We start from the raw sequence: 27,960 nt of genomic DNA, 5'->3' as shown, positions 1-27,960 counted from the left end.
CAGACGTCCGCATGATTTTTACGGATCCACTGATAGATGGATCGGATCCGCAAAACGCATCCGGACGTCTGAATGAAGCCTTACATGGGCGTGATCAATGACTGTGGTGATCACCCCATATAGACTCCCTGATCACCCCCCTGTCATTGATCACCCCCCTGTCATTGATTACCCCCCTGTAAAGCTCCATTCAGATGTCCGCATGATTTTTACGGATGCACTGATACATGGATCGGATCCGCAAAACGCATCCGGTCGTCTGAATGAAGCCTTACAGGGGCATGATCAATGACTGTGGTGATCACCCCCCTGTCATTGATTACCCCCCTGTAAAGCTCCATTCAGATGTCCGCATGATTTTTACGGATGCACTGATAGATGGATCGGATCCGCAAAACGCATCCGGACGTCTGAATGAAGCCTTACAGGGGCATGATCAATGACTGTGGTGATCACCCCATATAGACTCCCTGATCACCCCCCTGTCATTGATTACCCCCCTGTAAAGCTCCATTCAGATGTCCGCATGATTTTTACGGATGCACTGATAGATGGATCGGATCCGCAAAACGCATCCGGACGTCTGAATGAAGCCTTACAGGGGCATGATCAATGACTGTGGTGATCACCCCATATAGACTCCCTGATCACCCCCCTGTAAAGCTCCATTCAGATGTCCGCATGATTTTTACGGATGCACTGATACATGGATCGGATCCGCAAAACGCATCCGGTCGTCTGAATGAAGCCTTACAGGGGCATGATCAATGACTGTGGTGATCACCCCCCTGTCATTGATTACCCCCCTGTAAAGCTCCATTCAGATGTCCGCATGATTTTTACGGATGCACTGATAGATGGATCCGATCCGCAAAACGCATCCGGACGTCTGAATGAAGCCTTACAGGGGCATGATCAATGACTGTGGTGATCACCCCCCTGTCATTGATTACCCCCCTGTAAAGCTCCATTCAGATGTCCGCATGATTTTTACGGATGCACTGATAGATGGATCCGATCCGCAAAACGCATCCGGACGTCTGAATGAAGCCTTACAGGGGCATGATCAATGACTGTGGTGATCACCCCATATAGACTCCCTGATCACCCCCCTGTCATTGATCACCCCCCTGTCATTGATTACCCCCCTGTAAAGCTCCATTCAGATGTCCGCATGATTTTTACGGATGCACTGATAGATGGATCGGATCCGCAAAACGCATCCGGACGTCTGAATGAAGCCTTACAGGGGCATGATCAATGACTGTGGTGATCACCCCATATAGACTCCCTGATCACCCCCCTGTCATTGATCACCCCCCTGTCATTGATTACCCCCCTGTAAAGCTCCATTCAGATGTCCGCATGATTTTTACGGATGCACTGATAGATGGATCGGATCCGCAAAACGCATCCGGACGTCTGAATGAAGCCTTACACGGGCGTGATCAATGACTGTGGTTATCACCCCATATAGACTCCCTGATCACCCCCCTGTCATTGATCACCCCCCTGTCATTGATCACCCCCCTGTCATTGATCACCCCCCTGTCATTGATCACCCCCCCCTGTCATTGATCACCCCTCTGTAAGGCTCCATTCAGATATTTTTTTGGCCCAAGTTAGCGGAATTTTTTTTTTTTTTTCTTACAAAGTCTCATATTCCACTAACTTGTGTCAAAAAATAAAATCTCACATGAACTCACCATACCCCTCACGGAATCCAAATGCGTAAAATTTTTTAGACATTTATATTCCAGACTTCTTCTCACGCTTTAGGGCCCCTAGAATGCCAGGGCAGTATAAATACCCCACATGTGACCCCATTTCGGAAAGAAGACACCCCCAGGTATTCCGTGAGGGGCATATTGAGTCCATGAAAGATTGAAATTTTTGTCCCAAGTTAGCGGAACGGGAGACTTTGTGAGAAAAAAATTAATAATATCAATTTCCGCTAACTTGTGCCAAAAAAAAAAAATTTCTATGAACTCGCCATGCCCCTCATTGAATACCTTGGGGTGTCTTCTTTCCAAAATGGGGTCACATGTGGGGTATTTATACTGCCCTGGCATTCTAGGGGCCCCAAAGCGTGAGAAGAAGTCTGGTATCCAAATGTCTAAAAATGCCCTCCTAAAAGGAATTTGGGCACCTTTGCGCATCTAGGCTGCAAAAAAGTGTCACACATCTGGTATCGCCGTACTCAGGAGAAGTTGGGGAATGTGTTTTGGGGTGTCATTTTACATATACCCATGCTGGGTGAGAGAAATATCTTGGTCAAATGCCAACTTTGTATAAAAAAATGGGAAAAGTTGTCTTTTGCCAAGATATTTCTCTCACCCAGCATGGGCATATGTAAAATGACACCCCAAAACACATTCCCCAACTTCTCCTGAATACGGCGATACCACATGTGTGACACTTTTTTGCAGCCTAGGTGGGCAAAGGGGCCCATATTCCAAAGAGCACCTTTAGGATTTCACAGGTCATTTACCTACTTACCACACATTAGGGCCCCTGGAAAATGCCAGGGCAGTATAACTACCCCACAAGTGACCCCATTTTGGAAAGAAGACACCCCAAGGTATTCCGTGAGGGGCATGGCGAGTTCCTAGAATTTTTTATTTTTTGTCACAAGTTAGTGGAAAATGCTTATTTTTTTATTTTTTTTTTTTTTCATACAAAGTCTCATATTCCACTAACTTGTGACAAAAAATAAAAACTTCCATGAACTCACTTTGCCCATCAGCGAATACCTTGGGGTCTCTTCTTTCCAAAATGGGGTCACTTGTGGGGTAGTTATACTGCCCTGGCATTCTAGGGGCCCAAATGTGTGGTAAGGAGTTTGAAATCAAATTCTGTAAAAAATGACCTGTGAAATCCGAAAGGTGCTCTTTTGAATATGGGCCCCTTTGCCCACCTCGGCTGCAAAAAAGTGTCACACATCTGGTATCTCCGTAATCGGGAGAAGTTGGGGAATGTGTTTTGGGGTGTCATTTTACATATACCCATGCTGGGTGAGAGAAATATCTTGGCAAAAGACAACTTTTCCCATTTTTTTATACAAAGTTGGCATTTGACCAAGATATTTATCTCACCCAGCATGGGTATATGTAAAAAGACACCCCAAAACACATTCCTCAACTTCTCCTGAATACGGAGATACCAGATGTGTGACACTTTTTTGCAGCCTAGGTGGGCAAAGGGGCCCACATTCCAAAGAGCACCTTTCGGATTTCACAGGTCATTTACCTACTTACCACACATTTGGGCCCCTAGAATGCCAGGGCAGTATAACTACCCCACAAGTGACCCCATTTTGGAAAGAAGAGACCCCAAGGTATTCGCTGATGGGCATAGTGAGTTCATGGAAGTTTTTATTTTTTGTCACAAGTTTGTGGAATATGAGACTTTGTATGAAAAAAAAAAAAAAAAAAAAAAAATCATCATTTTCCACTAACTTGTGACAAAAAATAAAAAATTCTAGGAACTCGCCATGCCCCTCACGGAATACCTTGGGGTGTCTTCTTTCCAAAATGGGGTCACTTGTGGGGTAGTTATACTGCCCTGGTATTCTAGGGGCCCAAATGTGTGGTAAGGAGTTTGAAATCAAATTCAGGAAAAAATGAGGAGTGAAATCCGAAAGGTGCTCTTTGGAATATGGGCCCCTTTGCCCACCTAGGCTGCAAAAAAAGTGTCACACATCTGGTATCCCCGTACTCAGGAGAAGTTGAGGAATGTGTTTTGGGGTGTCTTTTTACATATACCCATGCTGGGTGAGATAAATATCTTGGTCAAATGACAACTTTGTATAAAAAAATGGGAAAAGTTGTCTTTTGCCAAGATATTTCTCTCACCCAGCATGGGTATATATAAAATGACACCCCAAAACACATTCCCCACCTTCTCCTGAGTACGGAGATACCAGATGTGTGACACTTTTTTGCAGCCTAGGTGGGCAAAGGGGCCCATATTCCAAAGAGCACCTTTCGGATTTCACTCGTCATTTTTTACAGAATTTGATTTCAAACTCCTTACCACACATTTGGGCCCCTAGAATGCCAGGGCAGTATAACTACCCCACACATGACCCCATTTTGGAAAGAAGAGACCCCAAGGTATTCGCTGATGGGCATAGTGAGTTCATAGAACTTTTTATTTTTTGTCACAAGTTAGTGGAATATGAGACTTTGTAAGGAAAAAAAAAAAAAAAAAAAAAATCATCATTTTCCGCTAACTTGTGACAAAAAATAAAAAGTTCTATGAACTCACTATGCCCATCAGCGAATACCTTAGGGTGTGTACTTTCAGAAATGGGGTCATTTGTGGGGTGTTTGTACTGTCTGGGCATTGTAGAACCTCAGGAAACATGACAGGTGCTCAGAAAGTCAGAGCTGCTTCAAAAAGCGGAAATTCACATTTTTGTACCATAGTTTGTAAACGCTATAACTTTTACCCAAACCATTTTTTTTTTACCCAAACATTTTTTTTTTATCAAAGACATGTAGAACTATAAATTTAGAGCAAAATTTCTATATGGATGTCGTTTTTTTTGCAAAATTTTACAACTGAAAGTGAAAAATGTCATTTTTTTGCAAAAAAATCGTTAAATTTCGATTAATAACAAAAAAAGTAAAAATGTCAGCAGCAATGAAATACCACCAAATGAAAGCTCTATTAGTGAGAAGAAAAGGAGGTAAAATTCATTTGGGTGGTAAGTTGCATGACCGAGCAATAAACGGTGAAAGTAGTGTAGGTCAGAAGTGTAAAAAGTGGCCTGGTCTTTCAGGGTGTTTAAGCACTGGGGGCTGAGGTGGTTAATGAGCTCCTGGGGGACATATGTGCCAAAAATATATTTTAATATAAGTAAAAAAAAAAAAAAAAAAAAAGTTAAAATGCAGTTGCTAACAGAAACAGTCACCATAGTCGCCCCATTTATTCAAACCTATACATGTTATGTATGGAAACGATCGTCACAAAATAGGGAACCCATTGCAATAATTAATTTCTTTTATTTTTAATATTTAAGAAAATTACTTTTTAATAATAATTAGCTGTTTTCCTCTAAATTAAACCTAAAAAAGGAAAACCTTTAAGAAAAAAAAAGTTCTAATAAGTCCTAAGTGTCAAGTAAAAAAAATTTATAAAAAAAAAAAAAATCACAAAAATTATTTTGGTAGTCACTAAACCACCATGTGCACAAAATCACAAAAAGGTTGCCTGGACATTCAGGCCTTTTTGGGGCCCAGTCATAAAAGGGTTTTAAGGGTTAAGAGTTGGATATTGATATTATCCTCAGGATAGGTCATCAATATCAGATCGGTGGGAGTCTGACAATGGGACCCCTGCTAATCAGCTCTTTGAGGAGGCAATGGCCTTCTCACAACCTACCAAGCACAGCACCGTCCATTGGATAGCGGCTGTGCTTGATATCACAGCTCAGCCCTGTTCACCTGAATGGCACTGAGCTGCTCCTAGGCCACGTGACCGATGAACATTCCACTGGTGTAGCTAAAGACTGTGGCATGGTCTCTTCAAACAGCTGATTGTCAGGGGTGCCACAAGGCTGAATCCCACCGGTCTGATATTGATGACCTATCCCGAGAATATGCCATTAGTATCAAAATCCTTGAAAACCCCTTTAATTGCATTGCCTTGTGGTTGCTATTATTTTTGTTCATTTATACATTGATTTGTCTTCAAAGGTTTGCACTGATATGTGTTGGGTCTGAGTCCTCATCAAAGAAACTCATGGATTTGTTGCCCAAGAGGGAACTTCATGGACAGAATCCTGCTGTAACACCCGGCAGCAAGCAATTCCTTAGTCAGTTTGAAATGCAGTCAAGAAAAAGTAAGTATCCTCACTTCCCTAGTATTTTTAAGGGGTTGTCCATTTATGATACTGAAGACCTTTCCTTAGAATAGATCAGTAGTACCAGATAGGTGGAGGCTTGACTCCTGGCACCCGCTGATCAGCTGTTTGAAGGGGCCGCGGTACTTGTGTGAGTGGTGCAGCCTCTTCAGTTACCTGCAGGCTGTCTAGATTGTAGTGGTGGCGCTGTGTAATTACAGCTGTTTGTCCCTATACATGTTATGTATGGAAACGATCGTCACAAAATAGGGAACCCATTGCAATAATTAATTTCTTTTATTTTTAATATTTAAGAAAATTACTTTTTAATAATAATTAGCTGTTTTCCTCTAAATTAAACCTAAAAAAGGAATAGATCAGTAGTACCAGATAGGTGGAGGCTTGACTCCTGGCACCCGCTGATCAGCTGTTTGAAGGGGCCGCGGTACTTGTGTGAGTGGTGCAGCCTCTTCAGTTACCTGCAGGCTGTCTAGATTGTAGTGGTGGCGCTGTGTAATTACAGCTGTTTGTCCCTTGCACTTGAGCAGAGCAACTAGGGCATGCGCTCTGCTGCTCTATTCATCATTATGGGAGTTGCAGAAATAGCTGAGCGCTGTACTTGGCTGTGTCTAGGACTCCCATAGAGATGATTAGAGCGTCGGAGCTCATGCTCTCTACGAATAGGGGATAACTATTTAACAACTGGAAAAGCCCTTCAAAGAAAACTCCGCTCTTAGCTGACCAGTGTGGTTTCCAGGAGTCATTCTCTCAGGATTGATTCTTCATCCTTAGTCTAAAAGTGCAAACAGATCAGTGGACTGGATTCTTCCCAAGCAAAATCAGCTGTTCTCCAGGGGTCCCTGCTCTCAGATTAAAGGGGTTTTCTGTGAAGAGAGAACCTATTTTAACTAGAGAATCAAATAATCTTCCATTATAGCTCTTGCTGAGCCGCTGTTTGTCAGGAATATTGTCATGAGAGCCCTTTCTGGCTCAGCCAGCAGACATGACTGTCTTCACAGTGCTTTTCCCAAAGGTCCTTTTAAATTTGATGCTATGCACAGGATACATCCCACAAACCCTGGTTTAAGAAGTTGTATAATTGAAACTCTTGGCAACCATTAGTTTGAAGGGGTGTTCAGCTAAACAAAACTAGTACGCACCGGTTTGAGAATGGCATAAAAGTAGTTAAACACATACACCTTTGCACCAATTCCACAATGCTGCCTTGTGATACTCGCTCCTCTCTACCTTCAGCTCCTGTCTCACAATGCCCTCAATCACTGACCACAGTGGTGACACACCTCAGCCAGTGATTGAGAGGGCATTTCAAGGAATTTCATGGCTGTGAAGACAAGAGCAAGAAGTGCAGTGGGCGTGGCAACCCAGGCAACGGTGGGGTGGGGGGTGTATCAGTGGAGATGAGTAATTCTTTTTATGTTAAGCCCCTTTCACCCCAGTGCCATCTATTTTTGATTAGCTGGAACACTCCTTTAATTCCCATACTATACAGAATGGTGCAAAAAGAATACTTATACATTACAGCCTCGGGATTCATAACTGAGAGATCATAGCACACACTTATTAATATGAAAAGACACATCTATCCAAGTTTTATCTCTACACTTCCAATGTCTGATGTGCGCTCCATTGGTGGCAGTTTCTAGGCAGAACTCCAGTCCTGTACATACGTGTGCCAGCATTTCCTCCTCTTTAAAGGGGTATTCCTATTAGATATAGTTATCCCTTAGGCCCCTTTCACATGAGCGAGTTTTCCGCGCGGGTGCAATGCGTGACGTGAACGCATAGCACCCGCACTGAATCCTGACCCATTAATTTCAATGGGGCTGTGTACATGAGCGTTTTTCACGCATCAGTTCTGCGTTGTGTGAAAATCGCAGCATGTTCTATATTCTGCGTTTTTCACGCAGCCCTGGCTCCATAGAAGTGAATGGGGCTGCGTGAAAAACGCATTGCATCCGCAAGCAAGTGCGGGTGCGATGCGTTTTTCACTGGTTGCTAAGAGATGTTGTTTGTAAACCTTCAGTTTTTTATCACGCACGTGAAAAACGCATCAAAATGCATTGCACCCGCGCGGAAAAAACTGAACAACTGAACGCAATAGCAGACAAAACTGACTGAACTTGCTTGCAAAATAGTCTGAGTATTACTGAACGCATCTGGACCTAATCCATGACGCTCGTGGGAAAGAGGCCTTAGCCAAAGGATAGGGTATAACTATTAGATCGGTGGGGGTCCTATCGCTGGGACCCCAACCAATCACAAGAACGGGGGCCCTGTACCCCCTGCAGCCCCCCTAAAACGAACAGTGTGGCCGGGCAGGCATGCATATGGCCGCTCCATTCATTTCTCTGGGAATTATGGAGATAGCTGAGTGCTGATTCCACCACTGGTCCGATTTGCTTATCACAAGAATGTGTGCTGATCCAGCACATGTACTTCATGTAACACTGCTGCTTACTGAATGTCAGATGTGTTGCATGACCGATGCCCTGTTTCAGTTAGGCCATGGCTATATTACACAGGACTAATACGTGGGCTCTACCATTCTAGTGCACATCAGGGGTCAACTGCCTGATAAAAGAAACATGTATGCAGAATTTTTATTTTGAAACATAAGTTTTTTATTTGTTATAAAGGAGAAACAGTTCCATATACATGGAAGAAAAACACAAGTTCTCAAAGAAAATAAATTATAGTTTAATTGCTTGCAGTTTTCCAATGTTAAGACTGTTACTCTTCTATTGACTTATTTGGAACCACTGCACAACCTCGAATTTGGAGTCCGATATTGTTTGGTCTTTCAATGTTTTGAGGCACAGATACTTTTTGTCCTATTTCAAATTGTTGCAGCTACACAGGCTGGCCAAATGTCTGGAGAAGGAAAGGCTGGCCCCCCTGGTATAAATGCCCGCCTTCCTTTTCCGCCCGGTGGCAGAGGTAGGGGTCGGTTCCCAACCTCAGGTCCTGGTGGTGACAGATTTCCTGGACCTACTGGACCCGGAGGGCCTCCTCCACCTTTTGCGGGTAAGAAAAAAAATAGAGTACAATAAGAGATTTTCACTGACCAGCACTCTGTGCTGTGAAATATTTTATTTCATGATAATATTCCTAACGGTATAGCTATTCATAACTATATAAGTATTCATAAATTTTATTGTACATTGATTCCTCAAGTTACAATGGCGTCCGGTTCCAATATATTGAATGTATAATTGTGTACTCTAGTAGTGCCTCTGTAAAATAGTACATTTTGTGTACTGCTCTTTACCTGCCCCAGAGGACTGCTCCGTTTTATTACATTAGAAGCTTTTTAACAACTACATTTTCTTTTAAATGGGTTGTTCGAGATAAGTTAATCGCTTCCTTACTGGGCAGTTTTCATATTTTTTTTTTTGTTCTTTTTTTCTACCTTTTTTGACACTATTTAAGTATGAAGCATATGAAGTAGTGGAAAGCTAGAAAAACATTTCTAAATTCTAAATGGGCTGGAGTAAAAAAATAATAATTGGCCTGTTCTTCCTTCATTCTCTGGGTCAGTACGATTACCGCGATACCACATTTATATTGTTTTAAAAAATATTTGTTTGCATTGTCATATTCTGACCTCCACAACTTTTTAATAGTTACCTTTAAAATGCTGTGTGAGGGCTCATTTTATTGCAGGGTAATGTATAGTTTTGTTTTTTGATCCCTTTTTGGAGGTGAAGCGATGAGAAACGCTGTATTGGCAAATTTTTTTTTTTCGATTATGGCATTCAATGTACGGGATAAATATTTTAATAGTACACATTTTTCACAATGATCCAACGGCTCTCCTGATCTTCACTTGTGGGATCCTTTCAGGCTCCCAGAGCGCAACATTCCTGGGGAAAGTCTCTTAGATGTCTTGGTCGCACGGAATCTGAGGGGTTAAATGTTTAAACCAGCAGAAACTCAGCGACTGTGGCAGACGCTCCTCTCCAGAGCAGGCTCATCCTTTAAAGCAGGCATGCCCAACATGCGGTCCTCCAGCTGTTGCAAAACTACAACTCCCAGCATGCGTAGACAGCCTACACATATTGGTCTACAGTAGGGCATTGTGGGAGTTGTAGTTTTTACAACAGCTGGAAGGCCGCAGGTTGGGCATCCCTGCTTTAAAGACTCTACAGCTGACGTATATACTGGTGCGGCAGTAGGGAAGAGGTTAAAAATCTTGGACAATCCCTACAGTGGCTTAAAAAAAAAAATCCTATATTCACCCGTTACTCTAGTGCTGTTTTCTGCACGGTACTCCTGGCACACCAGTGGTGACGTGTTGGGATATGCAGACTGAGCCATCGGAGCTAGTCTGGCAGATTTAGCACAGAACAGGATCAAGTAGTCTGCAATGTATTGTATGGCATGCATGTTCTCCAAGCCAAACTATAGGAACATTTTAATAAAAAAATCAGTTACTAGTTTTATTTTTAAACCTAACATTCAATGCATTAAAGCGTTCATAGCTATTAAAGTATTCATTTGTACTTGATTGCTGTAAACATTTAAAAAGTTTACTTCCTCCATATGGATATACAACAATAACTAAATTGGTTGTGCCACAATGGACATGTATTACCTTTCCATGGGGACCCTCAACCATCATTAGAGCAAGAATGGTGGTCATTGACCTTCTCCCCATTCCTCATCACTGCACAAACACAGTGAGGAGGCATTTGAATAGAGGCGGTCGAGCCTCTCTATGAAGCGGATGGAAGTAGCTGGGGACCGTGCTTGGCTATGTGTTTAAGCCCCAAAGACCTTGAATGGAGAGCTAGGACAAATACTCAATTGACACTCCCTCAAAACTTCTCAACACTGCTGTTGCACAGTGTGAACGTTGGCCTGTGACCCTCCATTCTAGATGGGGGCCCTCAGCAATCGGACATTTATCTCTTGTCCCATAGATGGGTGATAAACATCCATTGTGGTACAACCCACTTTAAATAACTAGTAAAATGTAGAACTCTTTGATTTTCGATAACTAAAATATGTTTGATTTTTAGGTCTGACTCCTCCAAGGCCACCTATGTGCCCACCTGGTCCTCCGGGGCCACCTGGTCCCCCTCCACCTGGACAGCCACTTCCTCCCCCATTGACTGGACCTCCAAATAGGGGTGACCGCCCTCCTCCCCCAGTACTATTTCCTGGACAGCCTTATGGTCAACCACCCCTAGTTCCTCTCCCTCCAGGTCCACCACCCCCTGTCTATGGTCCTCCACCTGGTCCACCACCACCTCAGCAAGGTCCACCTCCTCCACCTGGTCCATTTCCCCCACGGCCTCCAGGTCCCCCAATGGCACTTGGACCACCACCTCATTTACCAGGCCCGCCTCCAGGTGGACCTCCTCCAGCTCCACATGTGAATCCAAACTTCTTCCCACCTCCAGGCAATGCTGGTATGCCTGCATCTGATAGCAGAGGACCACCATCATCAGACCCGTATGGTCGACCTCCTCCATATGACAGAGTAGATTATGGGCCACCAGGAAGGTAATCTATTTAAAGATAAACTAAGATCAAAGATTTTTTTTTTTAAGTGCCTACATTCATAAGTTGTTTGTTACAGAGACATGGATTCTGTCAGAACTCCTTTAAGTGAAGCAGAATTTGAAGAAATAATGAATCGAAACAGGGCGATTTCAAGCAGTGCGATTTCAAGAGCAGTCTCTGATGCCAGTGCTGGTACAGTAAATCTGAATAAAATAAAAATCCAATGCCGGAATATGTAGGTGTAGACTTTGATTTGTTGCATAAACTTAAAACAACCCTTCAGCATAAAATGCAGTGCAATCTGTAGGCAGCATGTTATAGAGCCGGAGGAGATGAGCAGATTGATTTATAGTTATGTGGAATAAGATTTAGTAAAATTTGTAATACAAAGCAGGGCTACAGGGTGATCTTGGTTGCACGACAGCTGTTGTGCTCAAGTATCAAAGGGCAGCCATAGAAAAAAAAGGGGGGGGGGGGGGGGGGGGGTTGCAGTAGTTGCCAACTTGCAAATTACCCTGCGACCCGATTCATTTCACTGTGTAGCTCAACCCTTTTAATACATTTTAAATACATTTTTTTAATACATTTAAATCTCTGCTTTTTTTTTTATATACTTCAGTAGCACACAGAAAATATGTTATCAGTGATTGATAGCATTCTTTGTGTAAGTGTGTATACATAGCTGTCAGTCACTGATAAGACTGCCCCCATGTACAACTGAACTCAGAGCATGGATTTAAATGCCAACAGTGTTATGACCATGCTAAACAGCTGAAAGCACTAGGTGGGGCTGGGGATAGCAGTGTAAACAACTTTTGTGGAGCTTTTTTTAAGGAGTAGTGTAAATATTAATTTTTATTCTGCTGGATTCTCTTCCTGCAAGTGCCCTGGAGGAAGAGGTTCACTGTGAATTGCTTTCTGCATTTAGCTGCCTCACATCCCCTCTGACAGCTGTAGTGTCCAATCAGTGGACAGGGGCTTTGAAGCAGTGCACAGGGAAGCACCACCTCCAGGGAACTTACAGGAGCTGAACTAGGCAGAATACACCTTCACATTCTCACTATTTCTCATAATAAAAACTCAACAAAAATATATGTGTACTGCCCTCCCCAGCCTCTACCTTGTGCATGGTCGAATGTGCTGACAGACTCGCGTTTAAAGGGCTTCTGTCACCCCACTAAACTCATATATTTTTTTGGGGTACTTATAATCCCTATACTGAGATATATCTATACATTATGTTATTAATAATTTTCGTTCAGTAGATAATGCAAAAAACGTACTTTTATAATTTGCAAATTACCTGTCTACCAGCAAGTAGGGCGGCTACTTGCTGGTAGCAGCCGCAAAAAACCGCCCCCTTCTCCTGTTGATTGACAGGGCCAGCAGCGATCTCCTCCTCCGGCTGGCTATGTCTGCATTTCAAAAATCGCGCGCCTGTCTTGATTCGGCGCAGGCGCTCTCAGCACTCCCTCAGTGCGCCTGCGCCGATGACGTCTTCTCTTTCGGTGACGTCATCGGCGCACTGAGGGAGTGCTGAGGAGGCGAGCCTCCTTCTCTCAGAGCGCCTGCGCCGAATCAAGACAGGCGCGCGATCTTTGAAATGCAGACATGGCCAGCTGGAAGAGGAGGAGATCGCTGCTGGCCCTGTCAATCAACAGGAGAAGGGGGCGGTTTTTTGCGGCTGCTACCAGCAAGTAGCCACCCTACTTGCTGGTAGACAGGTAATTTGCATATGATAAAAGTACGTTTTTTGCATTATCTACTGAACGAAAATTATTAATAACATAATGTATAGATATATTGCAGTATAGGGATTATAAGTACCCGAAAAAATAATAATATTAGTTTAGTGGGGTGACAGAAGCCCTTTAAGGTGTTTCAAACTGATACTATGAGACAACTCCTTTAATGCAACTCTGCATAGAATCTCATTTGATATTGATGGCCTATCCTGAGGGCAGTTCTGATAGATCAGTAGTGATGAGCAAATTGATTTGTACAAATCCAATTAGTTAAAAAATCAGCCACCTTGAGGAGTGAGTGGCTGTCCCTGCCACTCAAAAAACTTTCTCCTCTCCTTTGATTGACAGGGCCAGACATCTTGCTTCTCTTTGTTAGGGTCCATTCACACATCTGTGTGTGTTTTGCAGATCCGCAAAACATGGACACCGGCAATGTGCGTTCCGCACATCGCCGGCGCTAAATAGAAAATGCCTAATCTTGTCCGCAATTGCAGACAAGAATAGGCAATGTTCTATTTTTTTCAGGAACAGAATTGCGGACCCAGAAGTGCGGATCCGCAATTCCGGATCCGAGCAGCACATAGTGCGGCCCCATAGAAATTAATGGGTCCACAATTCCGTTCTGCAAAATGCAGAACAGAATTGCGGACGTGTGAATGGAGCCTTAGTCTCACATCTGCGCAGTTGCTCCAAGTAGCGGCACAGAGTCTCGCTAAAGCCCAACTGTGCATGCGCTGCTGAATTTCTGGGTATACTCAGATATGAGCCCCATGTAGAGCCTGCACCACTATGCCGAGCAATGGCGCATGCGTGAGATTGACATGGCCCGGCAAGATAACTGGCCCTGTAAATCAAGCGGGAGAAGGGAGTCTCTTGAGCAATAGGTTAGCTCCTTGCTGTTCAAGGAGACAGATTTTTAAAGAAATTAAATTTGTACAAATCGATTTTGCTCATCAGTATAAAAATCCTGGGAAACAGTTTTTTTTAAGGTGATGGATAACACATGAACAGTTAGACTAGACCCTGTTTGTTTTCTTATTGCAATTTCGTTGTTAAAATTTAGTTTATTTTTTGTCACACAGGTGATTATGGAAGCGCAATAGAAACTTTGGTAACAGCTATCTCTTTAATTAAACAATCCAAAGTTTCAGCCGATGATCGTTGCAAAGTGCTGATAAGTTCTCTACAAGATTGTCTTCATGGAATTGAATCGAAATCTTATGGTTCAGGGTCTAGGTAACATTTTCTGTCCTCATTGTAATATGTGTATTTGTGTAGGGAAGCAACAAAAGTGCTTAGAATGTGCAAGGTCCTTTATAATTATTATATACATTTCCTCTCTTGCATTGGCTATTAAGGAATGGTTTTCTTCTCTCCTAGTGTCTATTTGCCTAAAGGTGGCTGAATGCAAATGGCTGCATAATAACTTCATCTAGTAAGACTTGATTTGAGTCTTGAGGAAGACAGCAATTTAATGTCATAACAAGCCTGAGTCTACTTAATGTGTAGATCCTTTGAGACTTTGTTTTAAACGTTAGCTGCATTGCTTGTAGCAGAGACCTACCTCTAGAACAGGTATCAGCAACCTCCTGCACTCCAGCAGTTCTGAAACGGCTCCATTCACTTTTATTAGAGTTGTAAGAACAGCTGAGCATGTTTGCATGCTGGGATTTGTAGTTTCACAGCAGCTGGAGTGCCGAAGGTGTCTGATCCCTGCTCTAGAATATAGATTTTTGTTTGGGAAGGGTGACTTGGTAATGGGAGCTAATGTTTTCAGTTTAAAGGAAAATTAATTGAATGATTTCCTTTAGAAGACGTGAGCGTTCAAGAGAAAGGGACCATAGTAGGTCCCGAGAAAAAAGCAGGCGTCACAAATCTCGCAGCAGAGATCGTCATGATGACTATTACCGGGAAAGAAGCCGTGAACGAGAGAGGCATCGCGATCGGGAGCGGGATCGTGACAGAGACAGAGAAAGAGAATATCGTCATCGCTAAGCCAGGTGGGTATATTACAGGCTGAATCTTGGAGGAGATAAACTCTGCAGAATGAGTCTGTTACTGTTTAAAAAAAAACAGACCAGTCTAAACCATTGGTGTATTGGTAAGTACCTGTCAGTTTAGAGGTTAGTAGAAGCAAGGGAAAACTGTTATGTATTAAATGTACGGTAAATCTATAATGTCAGTATTTGCAATTCCAAGAGAAAGCAATAGTGCACATCTTGAATTCCAGCTGAGAAAATTGCAGGAATATTGAAGGTTTAGAAAAATATTGGTATGCCGTCATATTCTTTCTGGAGATACTGCTTACAGTGTTTAGGGATGTCATGAAAATTATTTATCACGTAATAACATTAAGAACAGGTGAGTGATTCCAATAATTTTGTTAACTAAACTGATCTCCACCTAAATATTTTACCAAATGTAAAATAAATATGGCAGTTCATGGCTCATTTAAAGACAAGGGTTTATCATGTCTTTTGCGCCAAAGTTCTGGTGTCAAAAAGGTGCACATTGTGTGCATAGAAAATGGACCTTTTTCTTCTTTTTTTTTTTTTGCACCTTACTCAGGTGAACTTTGAAATAAGAGAGGTGAATTACTGGTCTTGATAAAATAGGATTTTACTATGGGAATCGTATTTTCTTGAAGTAATTGTAAGCTGGGAACCTTTTCAGATCACATGCTTCAATCCATTATTAATCAATAATCTTTCAGTGAATCTTACATTTATGTATTAACAAAATTCATACAGAGATTATTCCCATTAAATTTGGCAGTGATTCGAGTATTGGGTTGCATTCACCTGGCCGTGTGTGGTCTGTGAAATGCGATCCTTAGTGACAGCCACACCTGGACCAATCATGGTTCGTGAGCCAAACTCACTGCATTATAGTGATCTATGATGCTATGCATTCTAGCCCAACTGTGGGTCTACTGTCCTGTACTTACAGCATCTTTTTAGTACAGGACAATAGACCTGTGGTTGGGCTGGAACTCGCAGCATCATAGATCTCTATGATGCAGTGAGTTCGGATCACATCCATGGTCAGTCCAGGAAATTTGGCTGCCACACGGAACGTATTTCACAGACTGCACACGGCTATGTGAATGCAGGCTTAGCTTGGAAATAAAATTCTAAAGTGCTGTTGACAAAATCTTAGATTTTGGTGATGTCTATGGGAAAGTGGGAGTAAGACCTTTTTAGTGATTTGCTTAAATCTAATTGTATGAACTTAGGTGTAACTGAAGCCGTTAATATAGCTTCATTCGCTATGAATTCTTTTAGCCCTTACATTAATATTTTAAAGGGGTGTGCTAGATTTTTTAAATTAAGCACCTACCCTCTGAATAGGTCATCAATATTATATCAGTGGGGGTCTGACACCACCCACCAATCAGCTGCTTGCACTATGTTCACTTTGTCGTTTCCAGCCCCCTGAAACAGTTAATCGGTGGTAGTACCTGGTTTTAGACCCCAACCAATCTGATATTGGTGACCTATCTGGAGGACCAGCAAACAGTCCTAAAATAAAGAGAAATTAACACGAGGTCCAACACTTAAAAGATATAGTCTCTTCTGCTTCATAGGAGGATAATGGTACACAGAGTCATAGCTGACTTAAAAAATGTGAACTCCATGTTTTTAACATGTTTTATACTTTTTTTTTAATCAGGTTTCAGAAAAATTGCCTTTTCTCCTGAAATTAAAGGGGATGGCCCATCTCACACATTGGGGGCCCCCAAAGCGAAGGAGAGTGCATGAGCAGCATGCTCTCCATTCACCTCTATGGGAGTTCCAAAAGAGCCGAGCAAGCACACTTGGCTATTTCTGGAACTTCCATAGAAGTGAATGGAGAGGCCACCTCTATGGGAGTTGTGGAAATGGCAATCGACTAATTTTGCACTCCCATAGAAGTGAATGGACAATGGCCACACTTGCGCAATGTGCCCTCATTTACTTTGGGGGTCCTGTTCTACAGATACGTGTGGGTCCCACATCTGGAGCCCGTACCTATCTGACATTGGTGGCGAATCCTAGAAATTCGACAGAAACTGGCCTCACCAAAGTGACCAATAACCCCCTGACAGCTAAGTGCAACAGTGACTACTCTTTATTAATTCTCCTTGATCTCTCTGCTGCAGTAGACCACCATGCTCCAATCTATTGGCCTTGGGGACACTGTTCTTTCTTGTTTTTCTTTCTATGTCTTTGGCCACTCTTTCAGTGTATAATTCGCTGGCTCTACCTCCCCTTCTCTCCCACCTGCTGTTGGGGTTCCTCAGGGTTCAGTCCTTGGTCCTCTCCTCTTTTCTCTCTACACAGCTCCTATTGTACAGACTATCAGCAGATTTGCTTTTCAGTACCATCTCTATGCCAATGACAACTAACTATATACTTCTTCCTGTCTCACCTGCTGTGCTACCGAACACCAGTCTGTTTTTCTCTATCATCATGTTCTCTCTCTCTATCTGAAATTGAGTCTTTCAAAAACTGAACTACTGGTGTTTTCTCCTTCCACTAAAGTACCTAAACCTGATAGCTTCCTCTGTGTGTGGCACTATCATAACTCTGGGGCAGCACGGCCACTGTCTCGGTGTTATGTTTGACACATCCTTTACCCCCTATATTCAATCTCTTGCCCGCTCATGCCGCCTGTACCTCAAAAGCATCTCTACAATCCGCCCCTTTCTTACTGTGGAAACGCAAAAACTCTGATTGTTGCCCTGATCCATTCCCACCTTGATTATTGTTTCTAATTCCCGCCTTGATTATTATAACTCAATTGGCCTCCCCCGCACCAGATTCTCCCCTCTCCAGTCTATCCTGAAAGCAGCAGCCAGGCTCATTTATCGGTCTAATTACTACTGATGTCTGTGCCAGTCATTGCACTGGTTGCCCAAACAGTACAGGATTCACCCACAAAGCTCTCCATAGTGCTGCATCCCCTTACATCTCCTTCCTTATCTCTTTGATCCTACCCATGCTCTCCGTTCAGCTATTGACCTATGACTAACATCCACTGTAATCCGAACCTCTGACTCCCAGCTACAAGATTTTCGAGCTGCACCAGTTCTCTTGAATGCCCTCCCCAAGCAATTAGGTTAATCCATAACATCTACAGTTTTAGGCACTCCCTAAAAACATATTTTTAGGTTAGCCTATTTCATCCCCTGATCTTACCCTTTTCCATCCCCCTTCCTTAAGAATTATTCCACTTAACCTGATCTATCAGTATCCACCACACCCCATGCACTCAGAAGCACTACAGATATCCGCTGGTGAGTGGCTCATGCAGCCTTATATCTACTCCGCCATTGTCTGGAACTACTTTATAAAACGAGCACTTTTACCTATTATGTCACCTTTTGTGTGTACCCCCCCCATCCATCTCCTCATAGATTGTAAGCTCTTGCGAGTAGGGCCCTCATTCCTCTTCTTTTAATTGTAGACTTGTTTGTTGCAATGTTATTTGACTGTTTTTACTTGAACCCCTTGATTGTAAAGCGCTGCCGAATATGTTGGCGCTATATAAATAAAGATGATTATTATATGCCACCAATGTGTGAGATGGGAGAACCCCTTTACCTGTTTATTTGTGGCCAGTGACAGACGAGATGTCACCTTTTCATTACAGGCTGAGATTTACACCTAGTTGCAGAATGACAGAGTAGCAAGCCAGATGAGGGTAATAGAATATTAGCAGGTTTCCTGTGTCCTGGCATCAGAACTAGCACTTTGATTGGAGCTCGAAGCACAGCTCCATTCAAAGTTTCGTAGACATGCCATGTCCTGTGTATGACTTAAAAAATGCACTAGAAATGGCTTGTATGAATCCAGCCCAAGATCTAAGTTACCATATATATATTTTTTTCTTTTATAAAAAGCACTTTTCTTCCCAAAGGTGAAGGGAAAATGTCAGTGTGTCTTATAAAGGTAATGTTAGTGAGCGCTTACATTATGGAAGAGCTCACTACTATGCAGTAGATGCGGGGTGAGACACTGTGAGCGCTGCCGGTGCTCACCCTCCCTGGTCTTCCTCCCCGGTGTCCGCACTGCACTATCATGACTGTATAGCATCAGGATGTAGGCGTGTACTATGACCTGACGTTGCACGCAGTCAGGACAGTGTAGCATGGCCCCAGAGAGGATCAAGGAGCAAAGAATGCAGGGGAAACTACTAGACCTACAGGAGAGGTAAGTGAATATTTTTTTTTTTTAAGGTCTGATACTGGGGTGTGGCATGGGGGGTCTGATCTTGATCTGAGGTCTGATATGAGGGAATGATCTGAGGTCCTGATATGGGGGTCTGATGTGAAGATCTGATATGGGAGTCTGATCTGAGGTCTGTTGAAAAATACTTTTTTCTTATTTTCCTCCTTAAACCTGGGGTGCGTCTTCTAAAGCGAAAAATACGGTATGCTTTTCTTGCTTGGTGAATAACATGTTGAAACATTCTACAGCTATTAAAGCCAGATGTTAGAAGTGAACACTATTGAAAAACTGTTAACATGGGTATCAAGTATGAATTAACAGTATAAAAGTATTTAATTTTTTTTATTTAGTTGTACAAATTTAAAAGCTATTTTTGGGATGATTTGCCAGAAGGGAGTCGTTTAAATTCCTTTCAACTTCTTGCCAAATGACTGCCGCTTGCAGTAGATAATTACGAACTCTAGGCTATAATTGTAAGTTGTAAAAGAAGCCTGGATTTTGGCATAGTAAATAAAATTGTTGGTCAATGAGATTCGCCTAGTGTATTTCCAGATCAGGTCAGATTAGTGCGTCTAGAACTCTTAAATCTGCTAGCAGCACATGTTGAGGTCAGTTTGCCCCATTGTGATATTTTCACCTTCAGAATGCTGATCATTAGTGGGGGCATACAGAATCATCCCCACCTTTGTAAGGGTGGGTTCACATCTGCATTCTGGATTTCATTATGGCTTTCCGTTATAACATGGTTATAGCGGAAAATAACAGAATCCATGAGACGGACGTCAAAAACCAGGACGTATCCGTTCTACTGCCCATAGACTTGTATTAGGACGGAAGTCAAAACTGAAGCCTTTATAAGGCATTCCGTTTTGCTTTCCGTCCTAATAGTCTATGGGCATCATAACGGATCCGTCCTGGTTTCCATTGTGCAGAACAGAGAAAAAAGTCCTGTCCACAGGACTTTGTTTTCCGTCTTGCATAACGGGAACCAGACGTATCAGTTATGATTCCCATAGACTTCTATAGTGACGGATCAAAACGGAATGCCTCTTAAAGGCTTCCATTTTGACGTCTGTCTCATGAATTCCGTTATAACGGAAAGCCAAAACTGAATCCTGAATGCTGATGTGAACCCATCACCAATTTTTATTGAATCTGTTGTTGGTGACAGATTTTTTAAACTGTAGCATATTATGGAGAGATTTGGCTAATAGCAGCTGACAGAATACAGCAGATTTTGGATGAATTCACACACTTCAGGTTTGTTGCAGAAATTTCTGCATATGTCCCTTTCATCTGAAAACCATGCACATGCTGCCGAAACATCCCTTTACAGCTTAAGGCTCCATTCAGACGTCCGTAGAATGGGTCTGCATCCGTTCCGCAATTATCCGGAACGGGTGTGGACCCATTTATTCTCTATGGGGCCGGAAGAGATGCAGAGAGCACACTATGTGCTCTCCGCATCCGCGTTTCCGGAGCAACTGCGGACAAGAATAGGCATTTCTATGGGGGTGTCGGCCGGGTGTATTGCGGATCCGCAATGCACTATGGACGTCTGAATGGAGCCTAAAGGAACTGATTCTCATCTGCAGAAATTTCTTCACCAGCACTCACATGTGAATTCATTATTTATAATTTATAATATAGGTTTCATGTATTATTCACCTTTTGTAAAATCTGTTTTATCACATGTCAATAAAAACTTTTGAAATATACTTAGTCTTTTTTTTTTTTTTTTATATTGCTTTTTTAAGTTGTACTCAATGTTTTCCTCGAGAGTTCTTTTGTATGTGGAATTAAATAAGACTAGATTTATATGATGAAAATACCTCTGTTAAGCTGACGGTGCACTCTTATTGTGTGAGCAAAAACCCAACTGTCCCCCTGACGTCTCTTTTTGAAATACAACATGTCCTATCCATTGTTCCCTTGGGGTACAAGCACCACCAGAGATTTTTAGTAGTAGCTTTGCAGCCCTCTATATGGTACTTGCTGAGGAATAACACTATACCTGGCTGTTATGTGACTTCTGCACTTCTAGCAGTTTTCCCCTCTGCAGGCTACATCTATAGTTCTCAGTTCTCCCTAAGCTAGTAGGTCGGGACTAGCTGGCATCATGTCCTGTAGAATGCACATAGAGACGTTCTAATACTTATTCACTCAGAAGTAGCAACATATGACATTATGTAGTAGCACTGAACAGTATTGATGTGAATAAAGCACTTGGGGACAGATCGAAAGCTCACTATTAGCAGTAGCAGCCACTCTGTGTGTCTCCGCTTCCATCTTACTCAGCTCACTTCTTCCTCCTTTCTTAATAGACTTCTATGGAGACCATTGCTGTGTGTGTCTCGGGATTTGACTAAACCTTGAATATAATATGTACAAATGTTTCATGAATTTAAATTAGGGCAGTGTGTCACTAATGACAGGTCTGCTGTAACTAAAGCATAGTAATAGTTTTACTTTGTGTCTTCTGTTGGGTTATTTGTAAATTTTGTTCAAAACACTTGTATATTCAGTGATTTGTAAAAAAAATTTTATCTGATAATTTCAAAATAAACCTAACTTTACCTCAAAAAATTTGTGGTTTAAAATAATTCAGTAACTTAGACATTCATCCTAAATTGGTTTCATAAATTGTCACTAGCTAGCTTTCATAGAAAAAGCCAGCACACCCACTTTACTAAAGAAAATCTGCCATTTGTATTTAAACATTTACATCAGCATTTCTGTTCCTTGGGAATGAAAAGATGTAATGATGTTTTTGCTGCCGTAATGTATTTCTATGGTGAGTGAATTTTGTATGTGAGAATTATGTCATCTGAACTCCAGGTGTTAACTGCAGTGTTACTCTGCCAGTTTCACATACACTAATTTTAAAGTGTTGTTCAGTCCCAGTTTCCCGTCCGATCTGACATTGGGTGTGGAGAGAGCTTCTGCAGGCTGGAAGAGACAGATGCCACAGCATCCATCTGACACCTAGCATGTTTTGTATTTGAACTAGAATAAGAACCGTACATGATATGTCCTGTTGATTGAATAAATGCTTTGCTTTGGCAAATGTGTCTTAAGCCCTAAGGAATGGCACCATTCCTTTGGGCTCAGGCCCATTACCAGCAGAGCCCCATCTCCTTTCCAGTGCTGTGTTCTTGTGTCTGACAAAGGCCATGTACACTGCAAAACGTTCAATTTCACACTGGATATTCCTTCAATAAATCAAGTGTGCTTTGCAAGTTATGTTTTGGAGTGCGGAGTCTTTTTGTTACTGTATTGGCTGGTCTAGGACCCATCTCCTGCACCCTATGGCTTTAGACTACCACCACTGGTGGTAGTGTGCCATTGAACTTATCCTGAATCTGCCTAACCCAGTGTGCAGCAGTGTCTCTCCAGTGTCAAATCGGGTGGGAGAGAGTAGCTAGACAGCCCCTTTAAGTAACGTCCTAAGCTTAGCCAGGGAACACAATTGAAATACATTGTAACTTTCTTGCAGTCTTTATTGTACAATGTTCCTCTGATCGTAAAATATAATTTGCATTACTACATTCTTATTTTGTAATCTGTTATGTTCCACATATAAAAAGGTGTACTTTACTATTTGTCGTAAGGTTAAAATTATGTTTCTTTTGATATGCAGTGCACAAATCAAAACATTTGTAACAGTCCTGACTTTACCCACTAAGCAGTGTTAACACATGTAACAGGCAACATAAGATGATTGTTTACATGTAAAAGATGTATAGTTTATGCATTTATTCCACACCTACCTTCAGTATACTTCATGTGTATCATAGGAGAATTTATTACATGTGATACTGTAAATCCTTTTATTTGTTAAAATTATTCAAAAATATATTTACATATGTGCTTTTGCTTCTACAAAGAATAAATGGGTATGCAAATTGTAAGCTAAAACACCATGGGTAATTGTTCCACCCCATCTAAAATAGTTTTTAAAACTTTTAAAAATGCTGAGTCAAAAAAAAGATCATCATTATGTAGCAAATAAATAAACTCAGGGTGTATTAGACACCCGATGCTGCAAGCGATTGTCCCTTCCAGCACTCTCCAGATAGCTAGGAGAGGACACTGCTACTATTAAATGCAGAGATCTCCGCAGCATGAGGAGGAGCGATCGCTATGCCATCTCTCGTCCCCATGCAGGACGTCAGTGTGCTGGGCGGCAGGTCATGATTACACAGCACAATCTGCCGCCGGCAAATTCAGATCTTTCAGCATACTGAAAGATCTGAATTGCCCAATGAATAAACGTTTGCTCATTCATCAGGCATTCCGAGTCGGTATTAGATTGCCAGATGATAGCCAGCGAGAGTCTGATATAGCCTTTAGGGCCTTTTTACACCAGCCGATGGTCTGGAACGAACATTTATAGGAACGCTGGGTCCCCTATCATTGCCCCCATTCAAATATGGCACTAATCATTTTTCAGGTGATTGTATCTTTCATGTGACATTAAAAATTATAATTTGTCTGCAGCATGTTGGCCTCTGTGAACATGGGATGTGCCGCCCACAAATAAAAACCTGTATGAGGAGGTATTAACAGTAGTTGGTCCCTATTCTATCCATAATTGTCACATGTACACTGCACTTAACGAGTGCTGATCAATATGCTGTATGGTCGATTGGGGGCTCATTATCAGGCAGAAACCCGCCTTTAATTCTCTGGATTCCAAAATACTTTTTTTCTTTTTCTTCACATCCTAGACCTAGCCTGTCAGACTTTTAGCCACTTTTTTGTAATATTTACTCCTTGGTAAACATTTTCTGTATCTTTGATGGGATGGCTAAGCTGCCACTGTCTGTAACGTTGTGCTGCTGTTTTTTTTTTAACTTAGAGTTTGTGAGGATTCAGTGTTATGTAGTCTGTTGTATTAGGGATAATTTAGATTAAGGGCTCTTTCACACTTGCGTTGTTGGGTTCCGGCATAGAGTTCCGTCATCGAGGCTCTATGCCGGAAGAATCCTGATCAGGATTATCCCCATGCATTCTGAATGGAGAGAAATCCGTTCAGGATGCATCAGGATGCCTTCAGTTCCGGAATGGAACGTTTTTTGGCCGGAGAAAATACCGCAGCATGCTGCGCTTTTTGCTCCGGCCAAAAATCCTGAACACTTGCCGCAAGGCCGGATCCGGAATTAATGCCCATTGAAAGGCATTAATTCGGATCCGGCCTTAAGCTAAACGTCGTTTCGACGCATTACCGGATCCGACGTTTAGCTTTTTCTGAATGGTTACTATGGCTTCCAGGACGCTAAAGTCCTGTTTGCCATGGTAAAGTGTAGTGGGGAGCTGGGGAGCAGTATACTTACCGTCCGTGCGGCTCCCGGGCGCTTCAGAGTGACGTCAGGGTGCCCCACGTGCATGGATGACGTGTCGCATGGATCACGTCATCCATGCGCATGGGGCGCTCTGACGTCATTCTGGAGCGCCCTGGGAGCCGCACGGACTGTAAGTATACTGCTCCCCACTACTACTATGGCAACCAGGACTTTAATAGCGTCCTGGGTGCCATAGTAACACTGAACGCATTTTGAAGACGGATCCGTCTTCAAATGCTTTCAGTTCACTTGCGTTGTTACGGATCCGGCGGGCACCTCCGGCAAATGGAGTGCACGACGGATCCGGACAACGCAAGTGTGAAAGAGGCATTAGCTGATATTTCCTATACTTTATGTAAGCATGATACTGAGTTTTTTGCTGTAAAATAAACACAAATATATCAGTTGCACATAACTTTATTACTGTCAAATGATACATTTATAAGTACCATTTTCTCTAATGTGGTAATTGTTCTTCAAGGAGAATATCCTCATGATTACTTGGAACTGGACTTAACTAGAGACAAGGGCGTTTGAGGTGCATTAATAAATTGTCTGAATTGTTATCCCCTACCCACTCTAAAGCAGATTTATTGTGGAGCTTTAAACTACAGTAGTCTTGTAAATTTAACCTCTTTGAATTGGGAGCTTCTGCAAGCAATAGCATTTTCCTGCCATCTGTGCAAATGACAACTCATTGTAAAGGTGCAGCACAATGTCCCTGAATCATGAATGGTATGCTGCATGATTATTGGATCTTGTGCCACTGAAAGATCCTCTTTGAAATAGTATGTATATTTCGAGATATATCTGTCGTTGGCAGTTGCCTGTCTGTCTATGGCCACGTCTTTATTTAGCCCCAGTTGGTGGAGGAAATAATTTTCCTTTTAAAATTAGATTAAAAAATCCTGCTATTTGTCAAAACTTAGGTTCACATGTTGGCGTTTTAGTAGTACAGTTTACACGTAGGGAATAAATAGGAATTTTTATGTCTATGCATCAAGACATAAGATGTCAGGTATATGGAATTATCTGCCTCACAAAATGATCTCTTTATATTAGCCCTACTTTCCTTGCATCATCAGACACTTCATGTCTTATATTTTATTTTATAAATGGAAAATATTCAGTAGATAACCTGAGTAAGGTTCCATTCATTTGCGGATCACACATGGGCTGCCCTTTGACAGAAATGCCTATTCTTGTCTATGATTGTGGGCAAGAATAGGACATGTTCTATCTTTTTATTTGTGGAGCTGCAGAACGGAACTACGGATGCGGACAGCACACTGTTTGCTGTCCACATCTTTTGCGGGCCCATTGACATCAATGGGTCAGCACCCATTCTGCAAAATTGCGGAACGGATGCGGACCCTCAACTATAAAAGTGAGAATGGACCCTAAATGTTTAAATATTGTAACTAGAAAAAATGCTGTATTTTGGTTAACCAATGAGGACGTGGCTGAAATATATGGCATGTTTAGCACATTGTACAAATATTTAGTGGGCATGCTTGTATGTACCTGTATTAATGACCACTGATTTTTTTATTTTATTTTTTATTGGTGAGTTATGCTGTGATAAATAATTTTTTTATTTTTTGTAAAAAAAAAAAAAAAGGACTAATACATCATTCCTGAATAATGGCAGTTGGTTTTAGAAATAATCTTATTATATTGGCCTGAATAGAATGAGTTTGGTTGCAGACTTTACGCTACTAAACACCATGTTAACGTTTCTGGAACTTGCAGAAAGGGTGTATTATTCCGACACTAACTTGTGACTTTTGTCATGTGGTCCTATTTTTGATATTTTGACGGACCTTGGAACAAATATCTGTACATATAATATGTATAGTACCTTTTATCTGTTATCAAGGTTTAAAGTGTGCTTTCCGTGTTGCTGGCGTTTTCCTCTCCGGCCAGGAGTTTAAATCTAATGGGGGAAGGCACAGCTGACAGATCAGTTTGAGATCGACAACCCTTTGGCAACAGCACCACCTGAGAAACCAGCCGAGTTAAACTTCTGGCGGGACACAATAACATCAGCAACATACAAGCGTCTCTTTAATAAACATCATTTTCTTATGCAAAATGAAAGTTGAGTTCCACAATATGGTGGTACTACCTGTAACTTGTAATGGTCAGGTTTTAATAATAAAGACTTTTTTGAGCTGTAGCCAAAGCATGTGTGTTAGATAATTTCTAGGTTAACAGTTTAAGCCAATAAGAAAAATGTAATTTTTTTGGTAATTTTGTTCATTTTTTATTTATTTTTCTCTTGAACTAAATCCGTAGTAGTGTTGCATTTCAAATTGTTTGTTTAGACTTTTATTTTGGGCAATTTTGCTATCTGAAAAATCCATTTTACACTTTCTTGAGAGCTAGGTGTTTCTGTAGGTGTGCTCTTTATTTAATGCCCATATAGAGGTGATTTAAACTGGAATTCGGATAGTTCTATTAAACAATATGTTAACAGTATCTTGGGTAAACATATAAAAGTTTTATTTGTTGGTGTTTTGCACATTTATACATTTATTTATGTTTAGACTTTTTTCTGTCCACTGTGTTTAGAGCTGTTACCTGTGTGTATATGCAATATTTCACATTTAACTGTATATAAGACTGTTTTAGTATCTGATAAAATTGTATTTTTAGGAAAAAGAACTCCTTGTATGATACTGGACAATCATATATGCATGTAAATGTTGTTTAAATGTATATGCAAATGTATGTAGCGGCATGTAAAGCTCTGTGCCAGAAACCCACGACAGCTGTAATATTCAATGAGACGTTAAGTGTATTGTGGTACTGTTCTGACAAGAATTGTGTATGCCTTGTACTGTATCAAATCTACATCACAAAATTTTAACACATTACAGCTGAAAGAAGAGGAGCTTCTTGAATGATCAACACCTACTCTGCACAGAAGACACTTGGCCTTCAGCTTGCTTCATGACTCAGTTTCTGAGAACTTGTGGATAAAAATGAACAGATCTAGATGTGAATAAAGCAAATCTGCAAACATGGTAACCAGTAGATCTACTTTAATTTTTTAAGTTGCTTACATGTTTTATTTGACTGTAACCTATGTGATGTAAACATTAATAGCTCTTGCAACTTTGGTTATGCATTACAATGACACCTTATAATGTGCAAGCGATTGGAAGTCCAGTTCTTTCTTGTTTTTATAGTTGTTCCTGTTAAAATGTTCTGATGTTTGTACATTGCACCACCTCAGTTACAAGATGTGGTATTGTAATAAACTGGTTAATGGGGCT

General features: G+C 41.6%; 1 protein-coding gene across 3 annotated transcripts in view; it reads left to right on the top strand.

The window, feature by feature from the left end:
• CPSF6 (cleavage and polyadenylation specific factor 6) overlaps positions 1–27,712 on the top strand; it is a 65,032-nt gene extending 37,320 nt beyond the window's left edge. The window contains exons 4-10 of one of the 3 annotated variants that reach the window (XM_040409729.1): positions 5,703–5,848; positions 8,717–8,893; positions 10,891–11,377; positions 11,454–11,569; positions 14,205–14,358; positions 14,937–15,122; positions 27,562–27,712. In XM_040409729.1, coding sequence (XP_040265663.1) covers positions 5,703–5,848; positions 8,717–8,893; positions 10,891–11,377; positions 11,454–11,569; positions 14,205–14,358; positions 14,937–15,117 — 1,261 coding nt within the window. In that variant the 3' untranslated portion in view covers positions 15,118–15,122; positions 27,562–27,712. Of the gene's footprint in view, positions 1–5,702; positions 5,849–8,716; positions 8,894–10,890; positions 11,378–11,453; positions 11,570–14,204; positions 14,359–14,933; positions 15,126–27,561 lie in introns of those variants that run through there. The other 2 variants (XM_040409715.1, XM_040409721.1) reach the window with 2 other exon arrangements.
• Positions 27,713–27,960: the final 248 nt, after the last annotated feature.

The sequence above is a fragment of the Bufo bufo genome, chromosome 1 (assembly GCF_905171765.1).
Source record: "Bufo bufo chromosome 1, aBufBuf1.1, whole genome shotgun sequence".
In the NCBI taxonomy this organism is placed as follows: Eukaryota; Metazoa; Chordata; class Amphibia; order Anura; family Bufonidae; genus Bufo; species Bufo bufo.
The sequence above is the reverse complement of the archived record's forward strand: the minus strand, read 5'-3'. Positions and strand labels throughout refer to the sequence as shown.